General features: G+C 46.3%; 1 protein-coding gene across 5 annotated transcripts in view; it reads left to right on the top strand.

The window, feature by feature from the left end:
• SUFU (SUFU negative regulator of hedgehog signaling) overlaps positions 1 to 23058 on the top strand; it is a 131303-nt gene that overhangs the window by 2540 nt on the left and 105705 nt on the right. For all 5 annotated transcript variants that reach the window (XM_054436797.2, XM_054436798.2, XM_054436796.2 and 2 more), the window contains exon 2: positions 2869 to 3003. In XM_054436797.2, coding sequence (XP_054292772.1) covers positions 2869 to 3003 — 135 coding nt within the window. The remainder of the gene's footprint in view (positions 1 to 2868; positions 3004 to 23058) is intronic.

Below are 23058 nucleotides of genomic sequence, written 5' to 3' on the forward strand. Positions count from 1 at the left end.
TCAGAGATGGGCTAACATGTGACAGTGAAGAAAAGGGATTATACAGCACTTTGTGAAAGCCCTTCCTAGATGCCGAAAAATATAAAGAGAAACAGCACAGTGACTGGTACTTTCTTTTTTTTTTTTGAGGCAGAGTTTTGCTCTGTCACCCAGGCTGGAGTGCAGTGGCACAATCTTGGCTTACTGCAACCTCTGTCTCCCGGTTTCAAGCGATTCTCGTGCCTCAGCCTCCCAAGTAGCTGATATTACAGGCACATGCCACCTTGCCCAGCTAATTTTTGTATTTTTAGTAGAGGCAGAGTTTCACCATGTTGGCCAGGCTGGTCTCGAACTCCTGACCTCAACTGATCAACCCACCTCGGCCTCCCAAAGTGCTGGGATTACAGGCGTGAGCCAGTGCGCCCAGCCATCAGTGACTGGTACTTTCTAAGATGCGGAGGGGTTTGCAAAAATAAGATCCTGAAATTCATTTATATTCCTCACATTTGGGATCCCACGAAGTTTCTAGCAGGATGACTGACCCAGGCTGTCTGGGTCTGTCTGTGGCCCAGGGTAGCTTGGGATTCATTTTGCAATAGCAGTGTGGCTCTGTGGCTGGTGATCCCTGAGTAGTGGGGACATTCTAACTGAAAGCTGAGACTTTGGTGAGCAAGGATCAAAGCAGAGAGGCAGAACCTGTACTCATGGCCCACTTCAGTCCTGCAACTGCCCTGCGGAGAGAAGTTGGGTGTTCAAGGAATTAAGATGAGGGATGCCCTGGGACCTTGGATAACATCATTTGCTAAGTGTAAAATATGATTTTTTCCCACATACTCATCTGGCCTCTGAGTAGTAAGTAAACAGAATACACTGTGCTTGGGGACAGGGTTAATTTTGTCTGACTCTTGGTAGTTCCTTGCAGTTGGAGTTTTAAGGTTAAGCTTCTCTCCTTGATGTGACACCTTGTGGGAGACTTGGTGAGGAAGAGGGCTGCAGGGATGCTGCAGATGGAGCAGAGAATGGTGAACGCAGTTTTGCAGCTTGGTGCGGGATGGACCTAGGCTGTAGGGGGGCAGGTTTGGAAATTTGCAGCAGGAAACTGGAGCAGGTATGGGGCCTGTAGTGGCTCCCATCTGCTCTGGAGTTCTGTAGCTCTAATGGGGTCTTTCCAGGGATCTCTATTCTTTTCTTTCTTCCCTTGCCCCACAAACTTTTCTAAATCCAACCTGTTATAGAATTTAGTCAAGTGATTTGTTGAAATCAGTTAAGGCAGACATGGAGAGTTGTCCCTCTTCCTCTGTTGAAATGCTAAGCTATTTGTAGCAACTTTCTTACAAGTTCTATAAATAACTTAGCATTTCCTAGCAGAGAATAGGGATTTCTACAAAGGCAAATAATATCCTGGTAAGAGAGGACGAAACAAGACCAACTGGTTTTAAATAGTGTTTAAATTGCCTGGTGCCGGCACCATTGACTGGGATCACTTGTAACATGTCTTTTATTTGATTGTTAGCTTTCCGCCAGCATGCTATCCCAGTTGCAAAGTGTACTCCATCGATGTCCCAGGGGCAGGTGAAGCTTTTGCAGTCTGTGGAATGGTCAGATGTTTGAGGCAGCTCAAATGCTGTGTTTGTGGGCTAAATGCAGACTTCCTTCCACTGATGGTTTCTATTTGATCTATTTCTCTAGCTACCAAAATTTCTTATCCGTTGTTTTTTTTTTTTTTTTTTTTTAGACAAAGTCTCAGTCTGTCGCCCAGGCTGGAGTGCAGTGGCGCAATCTCGGCTCCCTGCAACCTCTGCCTCTGTTGTTCAAGCGATTCTCCTGCCTCAGCCTCTCAAATAGCAAATAGCTGGGATTACAAGCACCTGCCACCACACCCGGCTAATTTTTTGTATCTTTAGTAGAGATGGGGTTTCACCATGTTGGCCAGGCTGGTCTCAAACTCCTGACCTCAAGTGATCCACCCACTTGGGCCTCCCAAAGTGCAGAGATTACAGGTGTGAGCCACCGTGCCCGGCCAAAACAGGATTTTTTTTAAAAAGCACTGATTACTAAAGGGAACTCTTATTGTATTAAATCCTCAGAGTGAGATAATAACTGAATGTCTTCCTCAACTCCTTCTCAGTTGAATGGTGGGGGAAATGTAATGTGGTCCTGAGAGGCCCCAAATCATTTGCCATCCCAGCTCTACCTTTGAGGTGGCAGTCTCTCCTGGGATCATTTTCTGGGTGCAGATGCTCACAGGGCGCAGTTTGATTCCTGCTGCAGTTCTCTGTGCAGAACTAAGTTAAGCCTAAGTTTGGCCTTTGTCACTTGCAATGATAAGAGAACAGCTTTGGTCTATGGGGTGCAGGCTGGTGTCTGCACGGACTAGAGGCTTTGGGTTTGTTTAGAACAAACTGTAATTAACATAGGGCACAATATAGTCTTTCAGGAATTAGCTATCTAAGAGGCTGGAGTGGAGCAGAGCCTCTGCTTCCAGGAACAATGCCCACTGGGGATGCTCGGGATGGTCTTTCAACAGAGGCCAATTGATTGACTGATGTACCTCTTGCCTTGAAGCTTGGCATGTATACAGGCACCACAGAAGAGAGATAATCCCTGCCAATCTCATTTGGGATCGGTAATTTGAAACAGGAGAAAGCAAAATGGGTAACCACCCAGTCTGTTTTATTTCTAAAAGAGGCCCAGTCTTTCAGGGGTAGGAGAAGGGAGCCTCTTGGGTTGCAGAGTTGGGCATTCTGGAGAGATGCGGCCTCTCTTTAGTTACCTTTTACCCAGGTTCCTCCAGGATGGGTCCTTTAGGTTTACAAAGTAGAGTGCCTTAGCTTGACATTTTCTGATTTCCAGGCTTACACTAACACCCCTGTGTTTTGTTTTTTGCAGGTTGGGTGGCCCAGACCCCTTGGACTATGTTAGCATGTACAGGAATGTGGGGAGCCCTTCTGCTAACATCCCCGAGCACTGGCACTACATCAGCTTCGGCCTGAGTGATCTCTATGGCGACAACAGAGTTCATGAGTGAGTATATGCCACCTGTTCTTTATCCAGAGCCTTATTCCTGAGGTCTTCCTGAGCAGGGGTGACAATGTCATAGTGCTGTGAGCGTGGTACTTCTCCGTGGAACCTCTGCATTTCTGCCCTCTGACTATATCTACTCATGCCAAGGTGGGCCTCGTTAACACCTGATTCCTGCTTATCTAGTGCAGGAAAGTCTTGATGAGCAGGATTCCCAAATCAGGTTTTTCTAAGCTTGCCCTGGAGTTTGGGCACATAGGACAGGAAGGTAGCATGGTTATGACTCAGAACTTGGGCTGATGCCTCTGTGTCTACTTCCTTTTATTCCCCTAGCTTATTATGAAACATTTTAAACATAAAGCAAAGTTGGAAGGATTTTATAGTGAACACTCATATACCCACAACCCAGAGTCTCCTGTTAACTTTATACTTGCTTTATCACAAATCTCTTCATCTCTTATCCTTTATCTATCTTACCTACTTCCTTTTAACCTGTATTTATTTTTTTTTATCCTAGTCTGCTTCCGTTTGTTGCCCTATATGCTTTTTTTTTTTGCAGATAGGGTCTCACTCTGTCATCCAGGCTAGATTGCAGTGGTATGATCATGGTTCACTGCGGCCTCGACCTCCCTAGGCTCAGGTGATCCTCCAACTTCAGCCTCCCGAGTAGCTGGGACGACAGGCAAGCACCACCATACCTAGCTAATTTTTGTAATTTTTTTGTAGAGACAGGGTTTCACCATGTTGCCCAGGCTGGTCTCAAACTCCTGGGCTTAAGCAGTTCTTCCACCTCAGCTTCCCAAAGTGTCGGGATTATGGGTGTGAGCCACTGTGCCCAACTCAGAGTTCATACTCTTAATGACTGTATTCTCTTGCCTTTTGAGCAATTATATCATGTACTCCAATAAGCTACCAACTATTTTTTTTAGAAACGGAGTCTTGCTTTGTCGCCCAGGCTGGAGTGCAGTGGGGTGATCTCGGCTCACTGCAAGCTCCGCCTGCCTGGTTCACGCCATTCTCCTGCCTCAGCCTTCTGAGTACCTGGGACTATAGGCACCCACCACCACGCCCAGCTAATTTTTGTATTTTTAGTAGAGACGGGGTTTCACCATGTTAGCCAGGATGGTCTTGATCTCCTGACCTCGTGATCTGCCTGCCTTGGCCTCGCAAAGTGCTGGGATTACAGGCGTGAGCCACTGTGCCCGGCCTGCTGCCATCTATATTTTAAAAAGATTTTTTTTAGCTGGGCACAGTGGCTCATGCCTGTAATCCCAGCACTTTGTGGGGCTGAGGCAGGTGGCTCACTTGAGGTCAGGAGTTCGAGACCAGCCTGACCAACATGGTGAAACCCCATCTCTACTAAAAATACAAAAAATTAGCTAGGCATGGTGGCATGTGCCTGTAGTCCCAACTACTCCGGAGGCTGAGGCACGAGAATCACTTGAACCTGGGAGGCAGACGTTGCAGTGAGCTGAGATCGTGCCACTGCGCTCCAGCCTGGGCAACAGAGTGAAACTGTGTCTTAATAATAATTAGGCTGGGTACGGTGGCTCACGCCTGTAATCCCAGCACTTTGGGAGGTCGAGGCAGGCGGATCACCTGAGGTTGGGAGTTCGAGACAAGCCTGACCAACATGGAGAAACCCCATCTCTACTAAAAATACAAAATTAGCCGGACGTGGTGGCACATGCCTGTAATCCCAGCTACTAGGGAGGCTGAGGCAGGAGAATTGCTTGAACCTGGGAGGCGTAGTTTGCAGTGAGCTGAGATTGTGCCATTGTACTCCAGCCTGGGCAACAAGAGTGAAACTCCATCTCAAAAAAAAAAAAAAATAGTAATAATAATAATAATAATTAAAATAAAGTTTTTTTCTATTTATATTCTTTTGATGGAGAGTTTCTTTTCTTCAATTTAAATGCAATCTTTCTATGTTCGTATTCTGTCAATTAAAAATAAAATAAATAGTATTCCCTCAACCTCATTAGCATGGTTAATCAAGAGCTGACTTTATTTGTATTGTCATATCCTCATCTGGTTTTTGCCTTTTGTACTTTTTTGCCCCTTATACCATGTCTTTTCTATCTCGGTGGTGGCTGCTTAAACTGGGCAGGTTGAAAGAGTAGCAGGACTCGTCCTGTCCTGCCTTTGCATAGCGACCAATTCTGGAGATGATGATGGTATCATAAAGAAGATGATGATAGCCTTTTTTCCCTTTGTTTAGTACTTACTATCTTCCATGTCATTGTGTTAAATGCTTTACAATCTTATCAGGTTCTCATTATTCATATTTTATAGATAAGAAAAATGAGTCTCTTGAGGGGTTAAATGAATTGCTCAAAGTTACAGATCTAGGGGTAAAAGAGCTGGGATTGAATTGGGCTGTTTGAGTCCAAAGTTTGAGCTTTTTTGTTTTGTTTTTTGAGACAGGGTCACGCTCTGTCACCCAGGCAGGAGTGTAGTGGCTCAATCATGGCTCACTGCAGCCTCAACCTCCTGGGCTCAAGCAATTATCCCACCTCAACCTCCCAAGGAGCTGGGACTACAGGCATGCGCCATCACACCTGGCTAATTTTCCAAATTTTCTGTAGAGTTGAGGTCTCACTGTGTTTCCCAGGCTGGTCTCAGATGACTGGGCTGAAGCGATCCTCCTGCCTTGGCCTCCCAAAGTGTTGGGATTACAAGTGTGAACCACTGTATTCAGCCTCAGAGTTTTAGCTTTTAACCACTGGGCTATTCCACCTCTCTGAACACAGGCCTAACCCAACTTCCTCTTCTCTCTTGTTAAGCTTAGAGGCCCAGGTTTCATCTCTTCACTGGTCACGTGTTGGGAGCAATGTCTGCAGCTGCCTTTACAGCCTTCCAAATGAATTCATTGCAGTGTCAGCAGAAGGATTTGGGAACAGGGAATTAATCTTGCCTGAATGGGGACCCAGCATTACAGTATTAATAATGGAGATAGAATAACAAACAGATGTGGGGAGTAAAGGGACTATGCTGGACCTTAATTTATATTTTTAATAAGAACCTGCAGAGAGTATTTAGTGCAGCTAGCCTGTACCTTTTTTGTTGACAGATTTATTCTGGTTAAGAGAATATCATTTCCTATGTGGCTTTAGGATTCTTCCAGTCTACCTGCTAGGTATAGGCCCAAGACCCAAAATAACATGAAGAATGTGATTGAGCAAGCCGCATATTTCAGAAGGGGCAACCTCTTAATTTGAAATAGGACCTTATTGTTTTTTTCTGGTTTAATACTATCCTCTTACATGTGTTTCATTTCTACATGGTACAGCACTTTGTATTCATATGTCATTTATGACAAGAGTGAAACCTCTATTTGGGTTTTCATGTCACCAATCAAGCCTAGTATTTTCCAGTATTACATCCTGGCACTAGAAGGATATGGAAGGAATGTTCTCAGATATTTACCCAGTTCTGGTCTATGTTGCAGAAGTCAAAAGTACCTCTATAGGCTGGGCATGGTGCCTCATGCCTATAGTCCTAGCGCTTTGGAGGTTGAGGCAGGAGGATCGCTTGAGCCCAGGAGTTCGACACCAGCCTGGGGAACATAGTGAGACCCCCCCATCTCTACAGAAAATACAGAAATTAGCCAGACATGGTGGTGTGCATCTGTAGCCCTAGCTACTTGAGGGGCTGAGGTGGGAGGATCACTGGAGCCCGGGAGTTTGAAGCTGCAGTGAGCCATGATTGCACTACTACACTCCAGTTTGGGTAACAGAGCAAGACCCTATCTCAAAAAATAAATAAAGAAAGAAAAATAATAAAACATGAATAGGTACCTTTATAATTGGCCTTGTACTGGGATGACTGGTTTCTTTTTGATCCTGTTAAGTTTCTTGAAGAAAAATGTGATTTTCCACACATTTCATAACGGTGGGGCCTCTTTAAAATGACTTAATTAATCCTCATTTAAATTAGTACTCAAAGCTGAGGCCAGAAAGGCAAGTGTTCTGCCATCCAGCTTAAGTGCTAAGAGGTGCTGGGTTGGAATGACGGCAAATGGATCTCTGGCAACAATTCTTCTTCCACTGTCTGTGTCTTCTCTTCAGCAAGAAAGGAGCAGGAGCATTGGTTCATTTTTTCAGCACACATTCATCAAGCATCTACTTTGTATCAGACACAGAACATCATAATAGATGTCTTGGGGGATGAAATAGCAAGACATAATTCTTGTCTGAAGGAGCTCATGTTCCAGAGGGGAGATAAACATGTAAAGACGGTTATAATATTGAGTAATAAATGCTATAGTCCATGGGTGTAAAACATGATCTGGGAGCAGAGCAGAGGGAGTAACTTCTAGTCAGGCTGTTGAATTGCTAGAGGCTGCAGTGAGGAGGTAGCATTTGAGAGGAACCCTGTAGGAAGGGGCCTGGGATGCCATCTGCAGCCTGACACTCCATGGTACCAACAGCGCTTTTAGGAGTGAGAGGGACTTGAAAAACCTTCTAGCTCAGTATTTCAAAAACTTTTAGTGCCACTTTCATAATTGTTGCCACTTGTAGTATTATTTACTTCATGTTCTTTTTAAGTTATCCTCTCCTTTTTTAAACTGATATGAATTTATTTTTATTTTTATTTTTGAGATGGTCTTGCTCTGTTGCCCAGGCTGGAGGGCAGTGGCGAGGTCACGGCTCACTGCAGCCTCAACCACTCTGGCTCAAATAACCCTCCTACCTCAGCCTCCCAAGTAGCTGGGACCACAGGCATGTACCACCACACCCGGCAATTTTTTTTTTTTTTATTATTGTTGACATGAGGTCTCGCTATGTTGCCCAGGCTGGTCTCGAACTACTGGACTCAAGCAATCCTCCCGCCTTGGCCTCTCAAAGTGCTGGGATTGCAGGCAAGAGCCAGTGCTCCTGGCAATGGCATTTATTAAATGCCTGCTGTGTACCTCCTCCTATTATGATCTTTCCTTCTCCTCACAGCCTGTTGAGGGTAGGAACAGGCAGAAGCGAGGGGTCCTCTGCATTTCTTCCTTGCTCCTGGCAGGCATGCTTCAGGGCAGGAGGGGATGCCCACCCTGGTAACCCTAAAAGGGAGGAAGAGTACGATGATTTGATAAGCCTTGGGATGGCCATTTTCTTTCAAGTTCTTTCCTTATTCACATTCACTAAAGGAAACCAGGCAAGAGAGCACTTGTTTCGATCAAGATTCTTAAGAAGCCATTTCTGAAGTTGGAGAGATGGAACAAGTTGTAGGTCTGGGCAGCCACAGGAGAGAACAAAGTGCTTTTCTAGGAACCCCAAGGCTGCTCGCAACTGACCTGAGTGGAGAAATTGTCTTGTGGGACTCTTCCCTGTGACTTGGGAGGTGTCAGACAGCTGAACCTCAGCTGCCAAGTGCTGTCAGAGCTTGCAGCTCTGGCCTTCCCCTTTATGGCCAGGCAGCTGTGGACTGGAATGTGGGGATCTATGTGGCTGTAGAAGTGGTTTCAGCATCACTCTGTGAGGATTTCTGGCTGCCCCTGGTACCACCAACAGCTCTGGCTAGACAGAGCCTATGGGGCCCTAACCGAGGCTGGAAGGCTGGGTAGTTGGAGAGTGCATTTGAGAACTCAGGCAGACTTCCCTGGTGGGATTTTCCCAGGGCAGGTCATGTGCTGTACATGTCGGGCTGGTTCCAAAGACAGCCTTTGTGTGGAGTTGGCCCAAAAGCATGGGTCGTGCCCATGCCTCACCACCATGGGTGATCTAGGCTCTGTCTCACAAATGTGACTTCTTGGCGCACGTGTCCAATGGAGTTTGGAGCAGTTCTGCACCCCCGTGGGGGCTGGAACTGCTAATGACCAGCTTTCTGGGGCTGCCTCCACCCGGTTGGTGGAGAGCCTCCCTTTCCCTTGTGTTCTTCTTAGTTGGGCTCTGCACCCGCGTGAGTTATTTATTAAAACACTGGATACAGATTAACTTTTCCAGTTGTTGTTTAGTGTGGCCTCGGTCTCCTGCAGTTGAGAAATGCTAATTTTTCCTCCTCAAAGCTTAGTTTGCCGGAACTTTTTTTTTTTTTTTTGAGACGGAGTCTCGCTCTGTCACCCAGGCTGGAGTGCAATGGCGTGATCTCGCTCACTGCAACCTGTACCTCCCAGGTTCAAGCGATTCACCTGCCTCAGCCTCCCAAGTAGCTGGGACTACAGGCGCATGCCACCACGCCTGGCTAATTCTTGTATTTTTAGTAGAGGCAGGGTTTCACCATGTTGGCCAGGCTGGTCTCGAACTCCTGATCTCAGGTGATCCACCCACCTCAGCCTCCCAAAGTGCTGGGATTACAGGTGTGAGCCATCCCACCTGGCCTGCAGGAACTTTTTAACATGTCGTTTCCAAGAGAGATCCTTTCTTTGCCATACACATCTGTACTGGGAGCTTGGTCCCTCCTCTGGTTGGACCTTTGCCCTCCTCCTAGAGCTCTCATGAGGCTGGCAACCAGAATGCCTCCCTAAGCCACTGGGCCCAGCCCTGGCTAAGTTTAGCAGGCTAAAAGAAGTGTTCTGCAGGCTCATTGGGGGGCACACCTCCCTGAAGCCTGGTCCCTCTGCCTTTCCTCTCAGGGATGTTCAGTGTCAGGATGACTATTTGCATGAGATGGTGGAGTTCCCTGCTAAGAACAGGTGATCTGGACCACCAAGCAAGCGTAAGGTGTCCTTTGTCATGGCCCAGTGTGGGGCAGGGCCCAACAGGGACTCTCTAGAGCCCTTCCTGAGACCAAAGCTCTCACTTAGGGTTGGAGTTCAGGCCCCAAATCTCTGAATTTGTGAATTTTTAAATGTTGAGGAGAATTTCTTTTCTTTTTCTTTCTTTTCTTTCTTTCTTTTTTTTTTTTTTTTTTTTTTTGAGATAGAGCCTTCTTCCTTTGTTGCCAAGGCTAGAGTGCAGTGACACGACCTCGACTCTGCTGGGATTATTTATAGGCGTGCGCCACCATGCTCGGCTAATTTTTTATTTTTATTAGAGATGGGGTTTTACTATGTTGGCCAGGCTGGTCTCAGACTCCTGACCTCAAGTGATCTACCCGTCTCAGCCTCCCAAAGTCCTGGGATTTCTTTTCTTTTGTACCTACAGGAAGACCTGTATCGTGGGGGTTCCCAGCAGATGTTTGTGGGTGCGTGGCTTCATCCTTTATAAAGCATTTCATTTGCAGCATGGATTGTTTCTTCCTTCATGGGGTAAGGGTTACAAATTCTCCAATTCAGAGAGTCCCTCAACAGTTGGGAAAAAACTTGTCCATCTGGCCCAGTTAAACTCACTCTTTTTTTTTTTTTTTGAGACAGAGTCTCGCTCTGTTGCCAGGCTGGAGTGCAGTGGCATGATCTCGGCTCACTGCAGCCTCCACCTTCCGGGTTCAAGCGATTGTCCTGCCTCAGCCTCCCAAGTAGCTGGGATTACAGGTGCCCGCCAACACGCCCAGCTAATTTTTGTATTTTTAGTAGAGATGAGGTTTCACCATGTTGGCCAGGATGGTCTCGATTTCTTGACCTCGTGCTGGGATTACGGGTGTAAGCCTCTGTGCTGGCCTAAACTCACTTTTAAAAAGCCTGTAGCTGGACATGGTGGCTCACATCTGTAATCCCAGCATTTTGGGAGGCTGTGGTGGGCGGATCACCTGAGGTCAGGAGTTCGAGACCAGCCTGGCCAACATGGCGAAACCCGTCTCTACTAAAAATACAAAAATTAGCCAGGTGTGGTGGTGGACACCTGTAATCCCAGCTACTGGGGAGGCTGAGACAGGATAATCGCTTGAACCCGAGAGTTGGAGGTTGCAGTGAGCCGAGACTGCATCATTGCACTCTAGCCTGGGCAATAAGAGTGAAACTCCATCTCAAAAAAAAAAAAAAATTAGCTGGGCATGGTGGCACACACCTGTAAACCAAGCTACTTGGGAGGCTGAGGCAGGAGAATCGCTTGGACTCGGGGGGCAGAGATTACAGTGAGCCGAGATCTCGCCACTGCACTCTAGTCTGGGTTAAGGAGTGAGACTCTGTCCAAAAAAAAACCAACCAAACAAACAAAAAGAACAACTGAGTGGTGTGGTACTGTAAGTGACTACCAGGCCAGAGTGGTGCCAGGTAGGTCAGCGCTGGGAAAATTCCTTCTTTTCCTCAAGAGACTTGGAAGCCTTTATGGGTTTGATGCAATCCGATCTCTCAGTCCCAGGATTTTCCCCTGTTCAGCCCACCCTTTTGGGCTCTCCTCTTCCAAGCTGTGCTATTATCTATGTTGAATGCTATTCCCCATACCTCTCATGTCCTGGGTCTGAGTTTGCTAGCCTCTCCCTTATCCACCTTTCTGATTCAGGGGTCGCAACTCTGGCCTTTGGCCCTTGACTCCTGAATTCATTCATGTATCTTGCCTCTGAGGTATTCAATGCAGTTGCATTTCTTGTTTCAGTTCTGATGTTCCTGAGATGTGTCTGGTGGGATCTTATCCTTTATGACCTCAGCCCTGAGGAATGGTATCCTCACCCGTCCAACTAACTTTGCAGCTTGCTGTCCTGCCTACCAAGCTCTTGAGGACCAGGCTGTGCAGCACACTCACCAGCAGAGCTATCTTCAGTCCCCTGTACAGGCAGAACATTGGACAAGATGATGTGTTTGAGTGTGGAGACAATGAAGAATCTGACCAAGTGCCTGCCCTTAAAAATGCAGCATATGCTTGGTAGGAGATGGTGAGGTCCTTGAGAAAGAAGATGACAGTGAGGATTAGGACTGGGAGCAGCTTCCTGTCTCCCTGTGACTTTGAGGCTCTCTCCCCTCATCCTGTGATCTTCAGTGTTCCAAGAAACTTTAAACATATAATTATTATTACAAACAATTATAGCCCTTACTCTGTATAAGGCACTCTTCTAAGTGCTTTATATAAACTCATTTAATCCTCAGAACAACTGTATGGTGTAGGACTTATTATCCTTATTTTACACATAAGGAAACTGAGATGCAGAAATGTTAAGGAACTCATCCACCCAGCCAGTGAATGCTGGAACTGGGATATAAACCCAGGCAGTCTGGATCCAGTAGTCACCACCTCCTTTTTCTACCTCCTGCAGAGAGCTGGAGAATTCTATTCAGAATTATGCTGCTAAATTCAAAGTTATCTTGGATTAATGGAATGAAATGATCAAGACTGAGTAGAGTTAACCAGAAAGTGCTTTGTTGGGGGAAATGTTGAGCTGGATGTAGAAGCTATCTATCTGACTGACTGTCTGTCTGTCTGTCTATCTATCTATCTATTTATTTATTTATTTATTTTTGACACAGGGCCTGGCCCTCTCGCCCAGGCTGGAGTGCACTGGCTCCATCTTGGCTCACTGCAACCTCTGCTTCCCAGGCTTAAGTCATCCTCCCACCTCAACCTTCTGAGTAGCTGGTACTACAGGCACGCACCATCATGCCTGGCTAATTTTTATACTTTTTGTAGAGATTGGGTTTTGCCGTGTTGCCCAGGCTGGTCTCAAACTCATGAGCTCAAGCCATCCCAAAGTGCTGGGATCATAGGCGTGAGTCACCGCTCCCGGCCTGGAAGCAGCTTTTAAAGAAAGGGTCTGGCTGGATACGGTGGCTCACGCCTGTAATCCCAGCACTTTGGGAGGCCGAGACAGGCGGATCACGAGGTCAGGAAATCAAGGCCATCCTGGCTAACACCCTGTAACCCCGTCTCTACTAAAAAAATATAAAAAACTAGCCGGGCCTGGTGGCGGGCACCTGTAGTCCCAGCTAGGCGGGAGGCTGAGGCAGGAGAATGGCGTGAATCCGGGAGGCGGAGCTTGCAGTGAGCGGAGATGCGCCACTGCACTCCAGCCTGGGAGACAGAGCGAGACTCCGTCTCAAAAAAAAAAAAAAGAAGAAAAGAAAGAGTCCTTCAGGGCAATGGCAGGAGGGTAAAACGGGACAGCAGGTGACAGGTGTCATCTCTCAAGTCAAGACTTCACCAACCAGGCTGGGCATGGTGGCTCACTCGTGTAATCCCAGCACTTTGGGAGGCTGAGGCAGGCGGATCACCTGAGGTTGGAAGTTCGAGACCAGCTTGGCCAACATGGTGAAACCCTGTCTCTACTAAAAAAAAAAAAACGCGAAAATTATCCAGGCGTGTTGGCGAGCACCTGTAATCTCAGCTATTCAGGAGGCTGAGGCAGAAGAATCGCTTGAACCCACGAGGCAGAGATTGCAGTGAGCTGAGATCATGCCATTGCACTCCAGCTTTGGCAACAAGAGAGAAACTCTGTCTCAAAAAAAAAAAAAAAAGACTTCTGCAACCTTATCATAGTCATTTACAGTAAGTTGCCAGGAAAGTCTGCAACTTTTAAAAACATAAAAATTTCTGGCTTAGATGGCAAGTTCCTGTGGTCATGCTGCTCTTTCTGTGGTCAGGGATGTGCCCAGCATCTCAGTGGTCCTTATATCAATGCAGATATCCATTTAAAATTTTTAAAATTCCTTTAATGATTTATTTTTAATCAATAGACTTTATATTTTTGTGGGGTTTTTTTGAGATGGAGTCTCGCTCTGTTGCTCAGGCTGGAATGCGGTGGCATGATCTCAGCTCACTGCAAACTCCGTTTCCTGGGTTCAAGCAATTCTCCTGCCTCAGCCTCCCGAGTAGCTGGGATTACAGACACATACCACCACGCCCAGCTAATTTTTGTATTTTTAGTAGAGAGGGGGTTTCGCCATGTTGGCCAGGCTGGTCTTGAACTCTTGACCTCAGGTGATCTGCCCACCTCGGCCTCCCAAAGTGCTGGGATTACAGGCTTGAGTCACCGCGCCTGGCCAGTTTCCCCTATTAGTAACACCTTGCATTAGTGTGGTATATTTGTTATCATTGGGGAACCAATATTGATACTTATTACTACCTTAAGTCCATAGTTTACCTTAGGGTTCACTCTTTGTGTTGTACAGTTCTTTTTTTTTTGAGGCAGAGTTTCACTCTTGTTGCCCAGGCTGGAGCACAATGGTGCGATCTCAGCTCACTGCAGCCTCCACCTCCTGGGTTCAGGTGATTCTCCTGCCTCAGCCTCCTGAGTAGCTGGGACTACCGGCACCCACCACCACGCCCGGCTAATTTTTTTGTATGTTTAGTAGAGATGGGGTTCTACCATGTTGGCCAGCCTGGTCTCGAACTCCTGACCTCAGGTGATCGGCCTGCCTCGGCCTCCCAAAGTGCTGGGATTACAGGCGTGAGCCACCGTGCCTGGCCAGTTCTTGGGTTTTGACAAATGCATGTCATGTATATACCATCACAGCACCATACAAACTAGTTTCACTGCTCTAAAAATTCCTTGTGCTCCACCTGTTCATTCCTCCCTCCCCCTAAACCCCTGGCAACCACTGTTTGGTTTTTTTTACTATAGAGTTTTTGCCTTTTCCAAAAGGTCATAGAGTTGGAATCAAATAGTATGTAACTTTTGCAGACTAGCTTCTTTCACTGAGTAATATGCAGTTAAGATTCCGCCATGCCTTTTGGTGGCTTGATAGCTCCTTTCTTTTTATCACTTGATACTATTCCATTGTTTGTTATGTACCACAGTTTATTCTTTCACCTTTTGAAAAATGTCTTGATTGCTTCCAGTATTTTTTGGCGATTTTTAATTAAGCTTCTATAAACATTTGTATGCAGGTTTTTGTGTGGACATACGTTTTCAACTCATCTGGGTAAATACCTAGGAATGTTATTGCTAGATCGTATGTTAAAACTATGTTTAGCTTTATGAGAAGCTGCCAAACCATTTTCCATAGTGGCTGTACCATTTTTCATTCCCACTAGCAATGAATGAGAGTTCCTATTGTTTCATGTCCTCACCAGCACTTGGTATTGTCTGTTTGTTGGATTTTAGCCATTCCAATAGGTGTGGAGTGGTATCTAATTGTTTTAATTTGCAGTTCTCTCGTGACATATGCTGTTGAGCATCTTTTCATATGCTTGTCTGTCATCTGTATATCTTCTTTGGTGACATATCTTTGTTTTTCTTACTAACCTCCAGCCACTCCCCATTCTACCTCTGCCCATACATACCTTTTTCTCACATCATGGGTTCAGACCATGGGTCTAATTATACTTTCTGGCATATTTTTCTTTTGGTCACTTCTCAAGCCATTGAATGAGTTAGATCCCCTGAGTAGGTGCTGGGCCTACCTCTGAATTCCTAAGTCACTGTTGGTTTTAGCTGGGGCTGGGCTCATGAGTTCTCTACCTTATATTCTCCAATGATGGTGTCTTCCATAAAGTGTAGCTGCTACTGAGATCTGCAACCTCAATCCTAAGGTTTGAGATTGATTCTGCCCTCCAGTACAGACTGTAGAAAGACTGGTATGCAGACTTGTCCATTCCATACCCTATTGGTCTTAACCTTGCCTTTGATGAGAAATGCATATACCATGCTCCTTTGAAGCCCCCAACCAGATCTCATACTTTCATAGTTGAACCAGCATCAAGAAGACAAAGTCTAAAAGTTTCCTGGCCTGGCCTTTTGCTGTTAAATTCGTTATTGTTATCCAATGTCTTAGTTGTAATTTTGCTTTTTTTCACTTATAAAAACAGTTGAACCATTTTACTAAAAATGTTGGGAATTAGAAATGGGAGAAAACAATTACTCATAATCCTATCACCTTTTGTTTACAATTCTATGTCTGTTCTTATGATGGTTTCTGTAAATAACTCCTAGGGAGTGACGCTGTCCCAGTTGTGCGCAGGGCTTTTGCTTTGCGTGCATCTCGTCTTCTTAGTGAGGACTTAACATCTTCTGAGGCTTCCCTGCTACCTGCTTAACGCTGTTGTCTGAATTCAGCTTGCCCACTGTTGCTAGGGTTTCTAGATTCTGAAAACAGCACATTTGCTTGGGAAGATAGCTCTTACCCACTGCCATGTTACATTAACGATATTCCCATTTTTCCTCCTTGACGTCTCACAGCAGTGAAGAGTGGTTTAGGTAGTATATGTACTAACTGTGCTGTTTGCCTACTTCTCAGATCACAGCTTTACTATCACAGATGGTGGTAGCTGTCCTGAGGGGTTGTGTTCTTCCAGTTGTTGCTTTTATTGTTATTTTCCCCTTAGAACAGTCAAGATTTGGTGATCAGTGTCACCTGGAAATAAATACCACGCGCCTCCTCCTTTCTCCCTTTCTTGGGTGCGTGGGTACAGAAGACTGAGATTGGCTTACAGAGTGCCCCAGGGTCCTCGTACTTGAGGGACACAGAAGGTTCACAGGCATAAGCACAATTGCCCAGAGCTCCTTTTCAGGTAATTGCCTGAAACAAATGGGCTACCATTTAGGGCTTCTGTCACACAGGAAGTCAGATAACTTAATAATACTGTATGTTTGCAGCAGGACTAGATCTAGAGATCTAGAGAAGGAGTGGCCCACTGTCCTTTCCTAGCACTGGGTTGTGGGTAAGCAGACACACTTAGTTCCCATCCATCGTTGATCGCTGTCCTCTCTTCTTTGGAAGGCCAGACATTAATCTGCTATGTAGATTGTCATCGTTGGGACACAGTTCTGGGCATGAGGCTTGTAGTAACAAGCAACATAAACCTGGTCCTGGTCCTCATTGGGCTGAAGGGTCCTTGAGCTGGAAGACATTGTGGGGAGGTGGGCCTGATACAGTTTCAGAGCCTTAGGTTATCACCTGGTGCCTCTTTATCTCCTCTTCTGCAGTCCATGGCTTGAGGCCTAGTGGAGGGCTCTTGGCAAGCAGGAGTCCTGAGGCTTAGAAATGTGACCAGGCCTGAGTGTGAGGCTGAGACAGTTGTCCATTTGTCAGTGAAATCATAGCTTCACAGCAGCTTCTCAGAGAGGTATGGTTCACTGGACTCCAGGCCCCTAGCATGTTAGTAAAAGATAGTGGCCCTCAAAGATCCCTTTCCTTCCTACTCCTATGTTACTCAGTCTCTTGGAGTCCCTGATCATAGAATCAGCTTAGCCACAGGAAGGCCAATCAAAGAGATGTTTTGTTTTTCTAGTACTAACCCTCATGTGATACCTGGGGCCTCTTGGAGCCCTGCCTCCGACCACCAGTTTCCCTTACTCTGACCTCAGGCCTTTCAACATGATGTCAGGCTGCCCACGGCCATGGCTATGGGGAGGAGTAACTGCTAGAGAATGGGGCTTGGCCCAGGCTATCAGTCCCAGGGGGTCGAGCTGGCTGGCTGTGCTTTTGGCCTGTGATGGATTTGACTCTAAAAGGCTTCTGACAAAGCTTGGTTGGTTAGAGGAAAAATGTAGTGAAAACCTACAGGCAACACCATGGCTTGCCCTAACCCTCTCATCTTCCTGTTCTAGCTTTTCCCATATATCAGGTTGCAGACGTGCTGAATTCCCACCCTCCTTGAGCCAAGCTGGCAATTTCTCATTCCTGTAACCAGAGGTTTTGCATAGATAAAAGGCCCAGAAGGAAGACGGTCGCTGAGCAGGTAGCCTTCGGAGTTAGACCTTCTTCAGCCAGGGCCAGTGGACGCTCATCTCATGAATCATGCTCAGAGCCATCCAGTGGCTTCCTGTCTTACTTGAGTAAAGGCCAAAGGCCATCACCTTTAAGGTCCTTTGTGCTCTACTTCAATCGGCCTTCTCTCTGACTGCTCTGCTCTTCCTGCTCTGCCCCCCTTGCTTTTCCTCTGAAGTGCCAGACATTCTTCTACCTCAGGGCCTTTGCACTTACTCTCCCTATGTCTGCAAAGTTCTGCCTGCAGATAGCTTCATACCTTACCTCACTTCCTTAGACCCTTTGGCAAATAACTTCTCTCAATTAGGCCTTCCCTGACCTCCTTATTTAAAAAGGAAATCCTGCACCCTCCTCCCACAAAGCAGTATCCCCCTTTCCTGCCTAATTCTTCTTTTTAAAAATTTATATATATTTGTATAGTCAGGGTCTCACTATGTTACCCAGGCTGATCTCGGACTCCTGGACTCAAGCGATCCTTCTGTCTTGCCTCCTAAAGTGCTGAGATTACAGACATGAGCCACTGCACCCAGCCTAGCCTAATTTTTCTTTTTCTTTCTTTCTTTTTTTTGAGACGAAGTCTAGCTCTGTCACCCAGGCTGGAGTGCAGTGGTGCAATCTCGGCTCACTGTAACCTCCGCCTCCTGGGTTCAAGCGATTCTCCTGCCTCAGCCTCCCAAGTAGCTGGGACTACAGGCACGTGCCACCACACCTGGCTAATTTTTGTATTTTTTGTAGAGACGGGGTTTCACCATGTTGGCCAGGCTGGTCTCAAACTCCTCAAGTGATCTGCCTGCCTCAGCCTCCCAAAGTTCTGGGATTACAGGCGTGAGCCACCGTGCCCAGCCTATTTCTTCTTTAAAACACTTGTCACTTCTGCGATGTCTATTATGCTTTAAGAAATTTTTTTTAAAAATTACCATCTAGCTTATTTTACTTAGTTACTCATTTGTCTTGTTTATTGTCTGTCCCCCCTCCTTCCCACTAGAACATAAGCTACCTGAAGATAGGGATGGAAATCTGCTTTATCCATTAGTGTTTCTCCAGTACATCAGCAAATATTTGTTGAACAAATGAATAAAATGGAGGAAGCTCTTGCTTTGGGGTTTTTCTGACTGTTGGAAAAATATTCTCACCACTGGAGACGGAGAATTCTCCTGGCCCAGCACCAAGCCCGATCTTTTAGCTCATTCAAGAGCACTTCTTCAGTTTGGACCCTTATTCCCATAGGAGAGGAGACATTCCAAGGGCATTTTCATAGGAGTCAGAACCCTTCTGTGGGAGGAGGTATGTGATTTTGGAAAAATTGTCTGAACCTTGCTTTATTTTATTTTATTTTATTTTATTTTATTTTTTATTTTTGAGAGGAGTCTTGCTCTGTCGCCCAGGCTGGAGTGCGGTGGCGTAATCTCGGCTCACTGCAACCTCCACCTCCTGGGTTCAAGCGATCCTCCTGCCTCAGCCTCCCAAGTAGCTGGGATTACAGGGCACGCTACCACACCTGGCGAATTTTTGTATTTTTAATAGAGATGGGGTTTTGCCATGTTGGCCAGGTTGGCCTCAAACTCCCAGCCTTAAGTGATCTGCCCGCATCAGCCTCCCAAAGTGCTGAGATTTTAAGCATGAGCCACCGTATCTGGCCTGAACCTTGCTTTATGATGTGAAGGAGTATCTCCATCCCACCAACTGGCACAGTGCTTGGTATGTGTCAAGCACTTAATTTATTTTCTTTTGTTGTTTGGTTTGAGATGGACCCTTGCTCTGTCGCCCAGGCTGGTGTGTAGTGGTGCGATCTTGTCGGTTCACTGCAACCTCCGCCTCCTAGGTTCCAGCGATTCTCCTGCCTCAGTCTCCTGAGTAGCTGGGATTACAGGCATGCACTACCATGCCCAACTAGCTTCTTGTATTTTTAGTAAAGATGGGGTTTTGCCATGTTGGCCAGGCTGGTCTCGAACTCCTGACCTCAGGTGATCCACCCGCCACCCGTCCCAAAGTGCTAGGATTACATGCATGAGCCACTGCACCTGGCCTATTTTCATAAATTTTTAGAGCACATTACCTAAATATCCAGTGCTCTCTTAGTGCTGAGGATACCATGGAAAGCAAAGCAGGCAAGGTTTCTGCTCTCATGAATCTTATATTCTTATTGGAGAAACATGAAAAATTTTATATAGTTTTAGATAGTACAAGTGCTGTGTTGAAAATAAAGCAGGGCCCCAGCTGCTCAGGAGGCTGAGGTGGGAGGATCACTTGAGCTCAGGAGTTCTGGGCTACTATGCACTATGCCAGTCAGGTGTCCGCACTAAGTTCAGCATCAATATGGTGACCTCCCAGGAGCGTGGGACCACCAGGTTGCCTAAGGAGGGGTGAACTGGCCCAGTAGGTCAAAACTCCTGTGCTGATCAGTAGTGGGATTGTGCCTGTGAATAGCCACTGCACACCAGCCTGGGCAACATGGGGAGACCCTGTCTCTTAAAAAAATGAAAATAAAGCAGGGCACCAAGTGTGGTGACTCATGCCTCTAATCCCAGCACTTTGGGAGGCCACGGTGGGTGGATCACTTGAGCCAGGAGTTCGAGACCAGCCTGGGCAATGTGGTGAAACCCCATCTCTACAAAAAATACAAAAATTAGTCAGGCATGGTGGTGCGTGCCTGTAGTCCCAGCTACTCGGGAGGCTGAGGTGGGAGGATTGCTTGAGCCCAGGAGGCAGAGGCTGCAGTGAGCCAAGATCGTGCCACTGTACTCCAGCCTAGGTGACAGAGTGAGACCCTGTCTTAAAAAATAGAATAAAATAAAATAAAAAAAGCAGGGATGGTACTCTGGAGCTTACATGGGTAGAAGTAGTGGTTAAGGTGGGTGGGGAGGATGCTGTTAGCAGTAATCAGTAATGGTTTCCTTGAAGATTTGAACTGAGACCTCAAAGACCGGTGGCAGCCAGGGCTGTCACATTGTACAACTCTAGGGCCACTGTTCACATTATTCTGTGCAATTGCTGCCCCCTGGAGTTGTACAATGCTAGGAGTCCTGATGAAGGTCCTAGGCAGTGAAACAGCTAGTATAAAGGCCCTGAGGGCAGCACGGACCTTGAAGTGTTTAAGGAAAAGAAAGAAGGCCAGTGTGTCTGGGGCTTGGTAAGAGAGAACAGTGGAACGAGATGAGGTTGCAGAGTTTGAAGGCGATGTAAAGAATGTGACATTCAATAAATTATTATTATTATTATTATTATTATTTTTTTTTTTTTTTGAGATGGAGTCTCGCTCTGTCGCCCAGGCTGGAGTGCAGTGGTGCGATCTCAGCTCACTGCAAGTTCCACCTTCCGGTGTCACGCCATTCTCCTGCCTTAGCCTCCCGAGTAGCTGGGACCACAGGCACCCACCATCACGCCCAGCTAATTTTTTGTATTTTTAGTAGAGACAGGGTTTCACCATGTTAGCCAGGATGGTCTCGATCTCCTGACCTTGTGATCCGCCTGCCTCGGCTTCCCAAAGTGCTGGGATTACAGAGCCACCGCGCCTGGCCGACATTCAATAAATTATTTGTTGACTAATGAGGAAAGAAAAAGGATGATATGATGGAGGCTGGAGTGGGGTTTTAGGAAGCATTCCAGTGTGGGACCTCAGCTCTAGTATGAAGACAGGAGAACTGAGTTGAGTGACGGTTTTATTTCCCCAAAAAGGAAATAGTAGCAAAAGTGGCTCAAAGGAAATACCATTAAGATATATATATATGTGTATATTTATAGTACATCATGACATTCAAAGCCATGAAGATATTTGAATCTACTTTGATAGTGACTAAGAGGGAGGCACATTGCTTTTTAATACCATCTTGTTGAATGTCTCGGCTTGATTATCTCTTTGGGTGGCAGTGGGAATATTATTACCATTTAGCATTGCTCAGCCATGACACGATGTATTCATGTACAGAACACACAAAAAGTACAGTCCTTGCCCTTGGGGAACTGAAATGCCAAAAACATTTGTTTCTTCCCATTGCCCTGTTTAGGTTTCTTGATCTTCTGGGATGGCTGGCTTCCCAGAGTTCTGGAGGAGAGTGGGTGGACAAAAGGCCCTTGGGCAGATGCCTTGCCTCTTGGGTCAGTAAGAAGTCCCCAAGCTGCATACTTAGGCACAGAGGGCACCTCGCTTCCCAAGTCAGACTGTGATCTTGTCGCCATTGGCCTAGCCTGTCTTCTTTTATTTTTAAGAAGACCTTTGTAAAGGTGTTGCTTTAAGCCAAAGCCAAGAGTGGGAGCTACCATACTGATGCCAAGAAACCCAAGCACTGGCTTCTTCCTTGGCCCAGAATTCCTGTAGCGCTCCAGGCTGGCTTAGGATTCCCCTGGGGGCTGGCTGACCTTTGAGTTTGTGGGTGGTTGGGAGTAGATGGAAGAAGGTGCAACAGATGTCCAGCAGGGGATGGTTGACTGTGAGCTTTTATCACCCTGCAAGAAAGGGGAATTTCTAAAATTCAGTATCTTGGCTGGTACAATGGCTCACACCTGTAATCCTAACACTTTGGGAGGCCGAGGTAGGAGAACTGCTTGAGCCCAGGAGTTCAAGACCAGCCTGGGCAACATAGTGAGGCCTCATCTCTACAAATAATAAAAAAATTAGCCAGGCGTGGTGGCATGTGTCTGTAGTCTCAGCTACTCGGTGGCTGAGGTGGGAGGATTACTTGAGCCCAGGAGATCAAGGCTGTAGTGAGCTGTGATCACGGCACTACACTGTAGCTTGGGCAACAGAGTGAGACCCTGTCTCAAAAAATAAATAAAAATAAAATTCAGTGTCTTATTCCAGGAAACCCTTTGCTCACTGAAAGCCCAGGACAGAGTTAAGCTGCCTGAAGTGTTGGGAGCCGGAAGAGTTTATCTGGCTGGATTCTCAGCCGAATCAGTGCTGCGAGCCACTGTTTTTGAACTTGAGGAATGCTGTGGGAACATGGTCTTTGGCTCCCAGCAAGATGTCTCAGGAACCGTCTACTTGAGTGAGGCAAATGCATTCCATGAATCTGGTTGGATGGGGTATAGCGCAAAGAAAGCTTCTATAACCCAGAGTTGCAACTCAAAGGTGGCTGCTGCACTGTAGCCTTATTGGACTCCCAGCTCAGAGTATGAGAGTGCAGTCTTGTTTTTATAACTGGAGGCTTAAAAAAAGCTTAGCTATATCAGAATATATCATATAAACATATTTCAAAAGTTATTTTTACAAAGTTTTGCTACATACAGTAATATTTGTGTTGTCACCCAACACCATTTTCAAATGTCTAATAAAGTATCAGTAATTTTGAATTATAAATAAAAAATAATCTCTGCAGTTGTTTATTTAGTAGTTGTTGACTGAATTCTGTTGTAATGGCTGTGACTCAAAGCATCACACAAAGGAACTCTCAGGTCTGGTTAGAAGGTTCTGGGAGGGACCTAAGGTCAGGAAATTAGGTGAAGCTGAAAGACTCAGGCAGCTTTTGAAGGACTGGGCTGATTAAGATCCAGAGCCCAGAAGTTAGGGAAGCTGGAGGCATCTGCTGATATTTTAAAGGATAAATGATGAGCAGAGTTTGCTTTGAGTGAGTACTAAGAAAAGGAAAGTTGCAGCCAGGCTCAGTGGCTCACGC

The sequence above is a fragment of the Pongo pygmaeus genome, chromosome 8 (assembly GCF_028885625.2).
Source record: "Pongo pygmaeus isolate AG05252 chromosome 8, NHGRI_mPonPyg2-v2.0_pri, whole genome shotgun sequence".
Classification (NCBI taxonomy): Eukaryota; Metazoa; Chordata; class Mammalia; order Primates; family Hominidae; genus Pongo; species Pongo pygmaeus.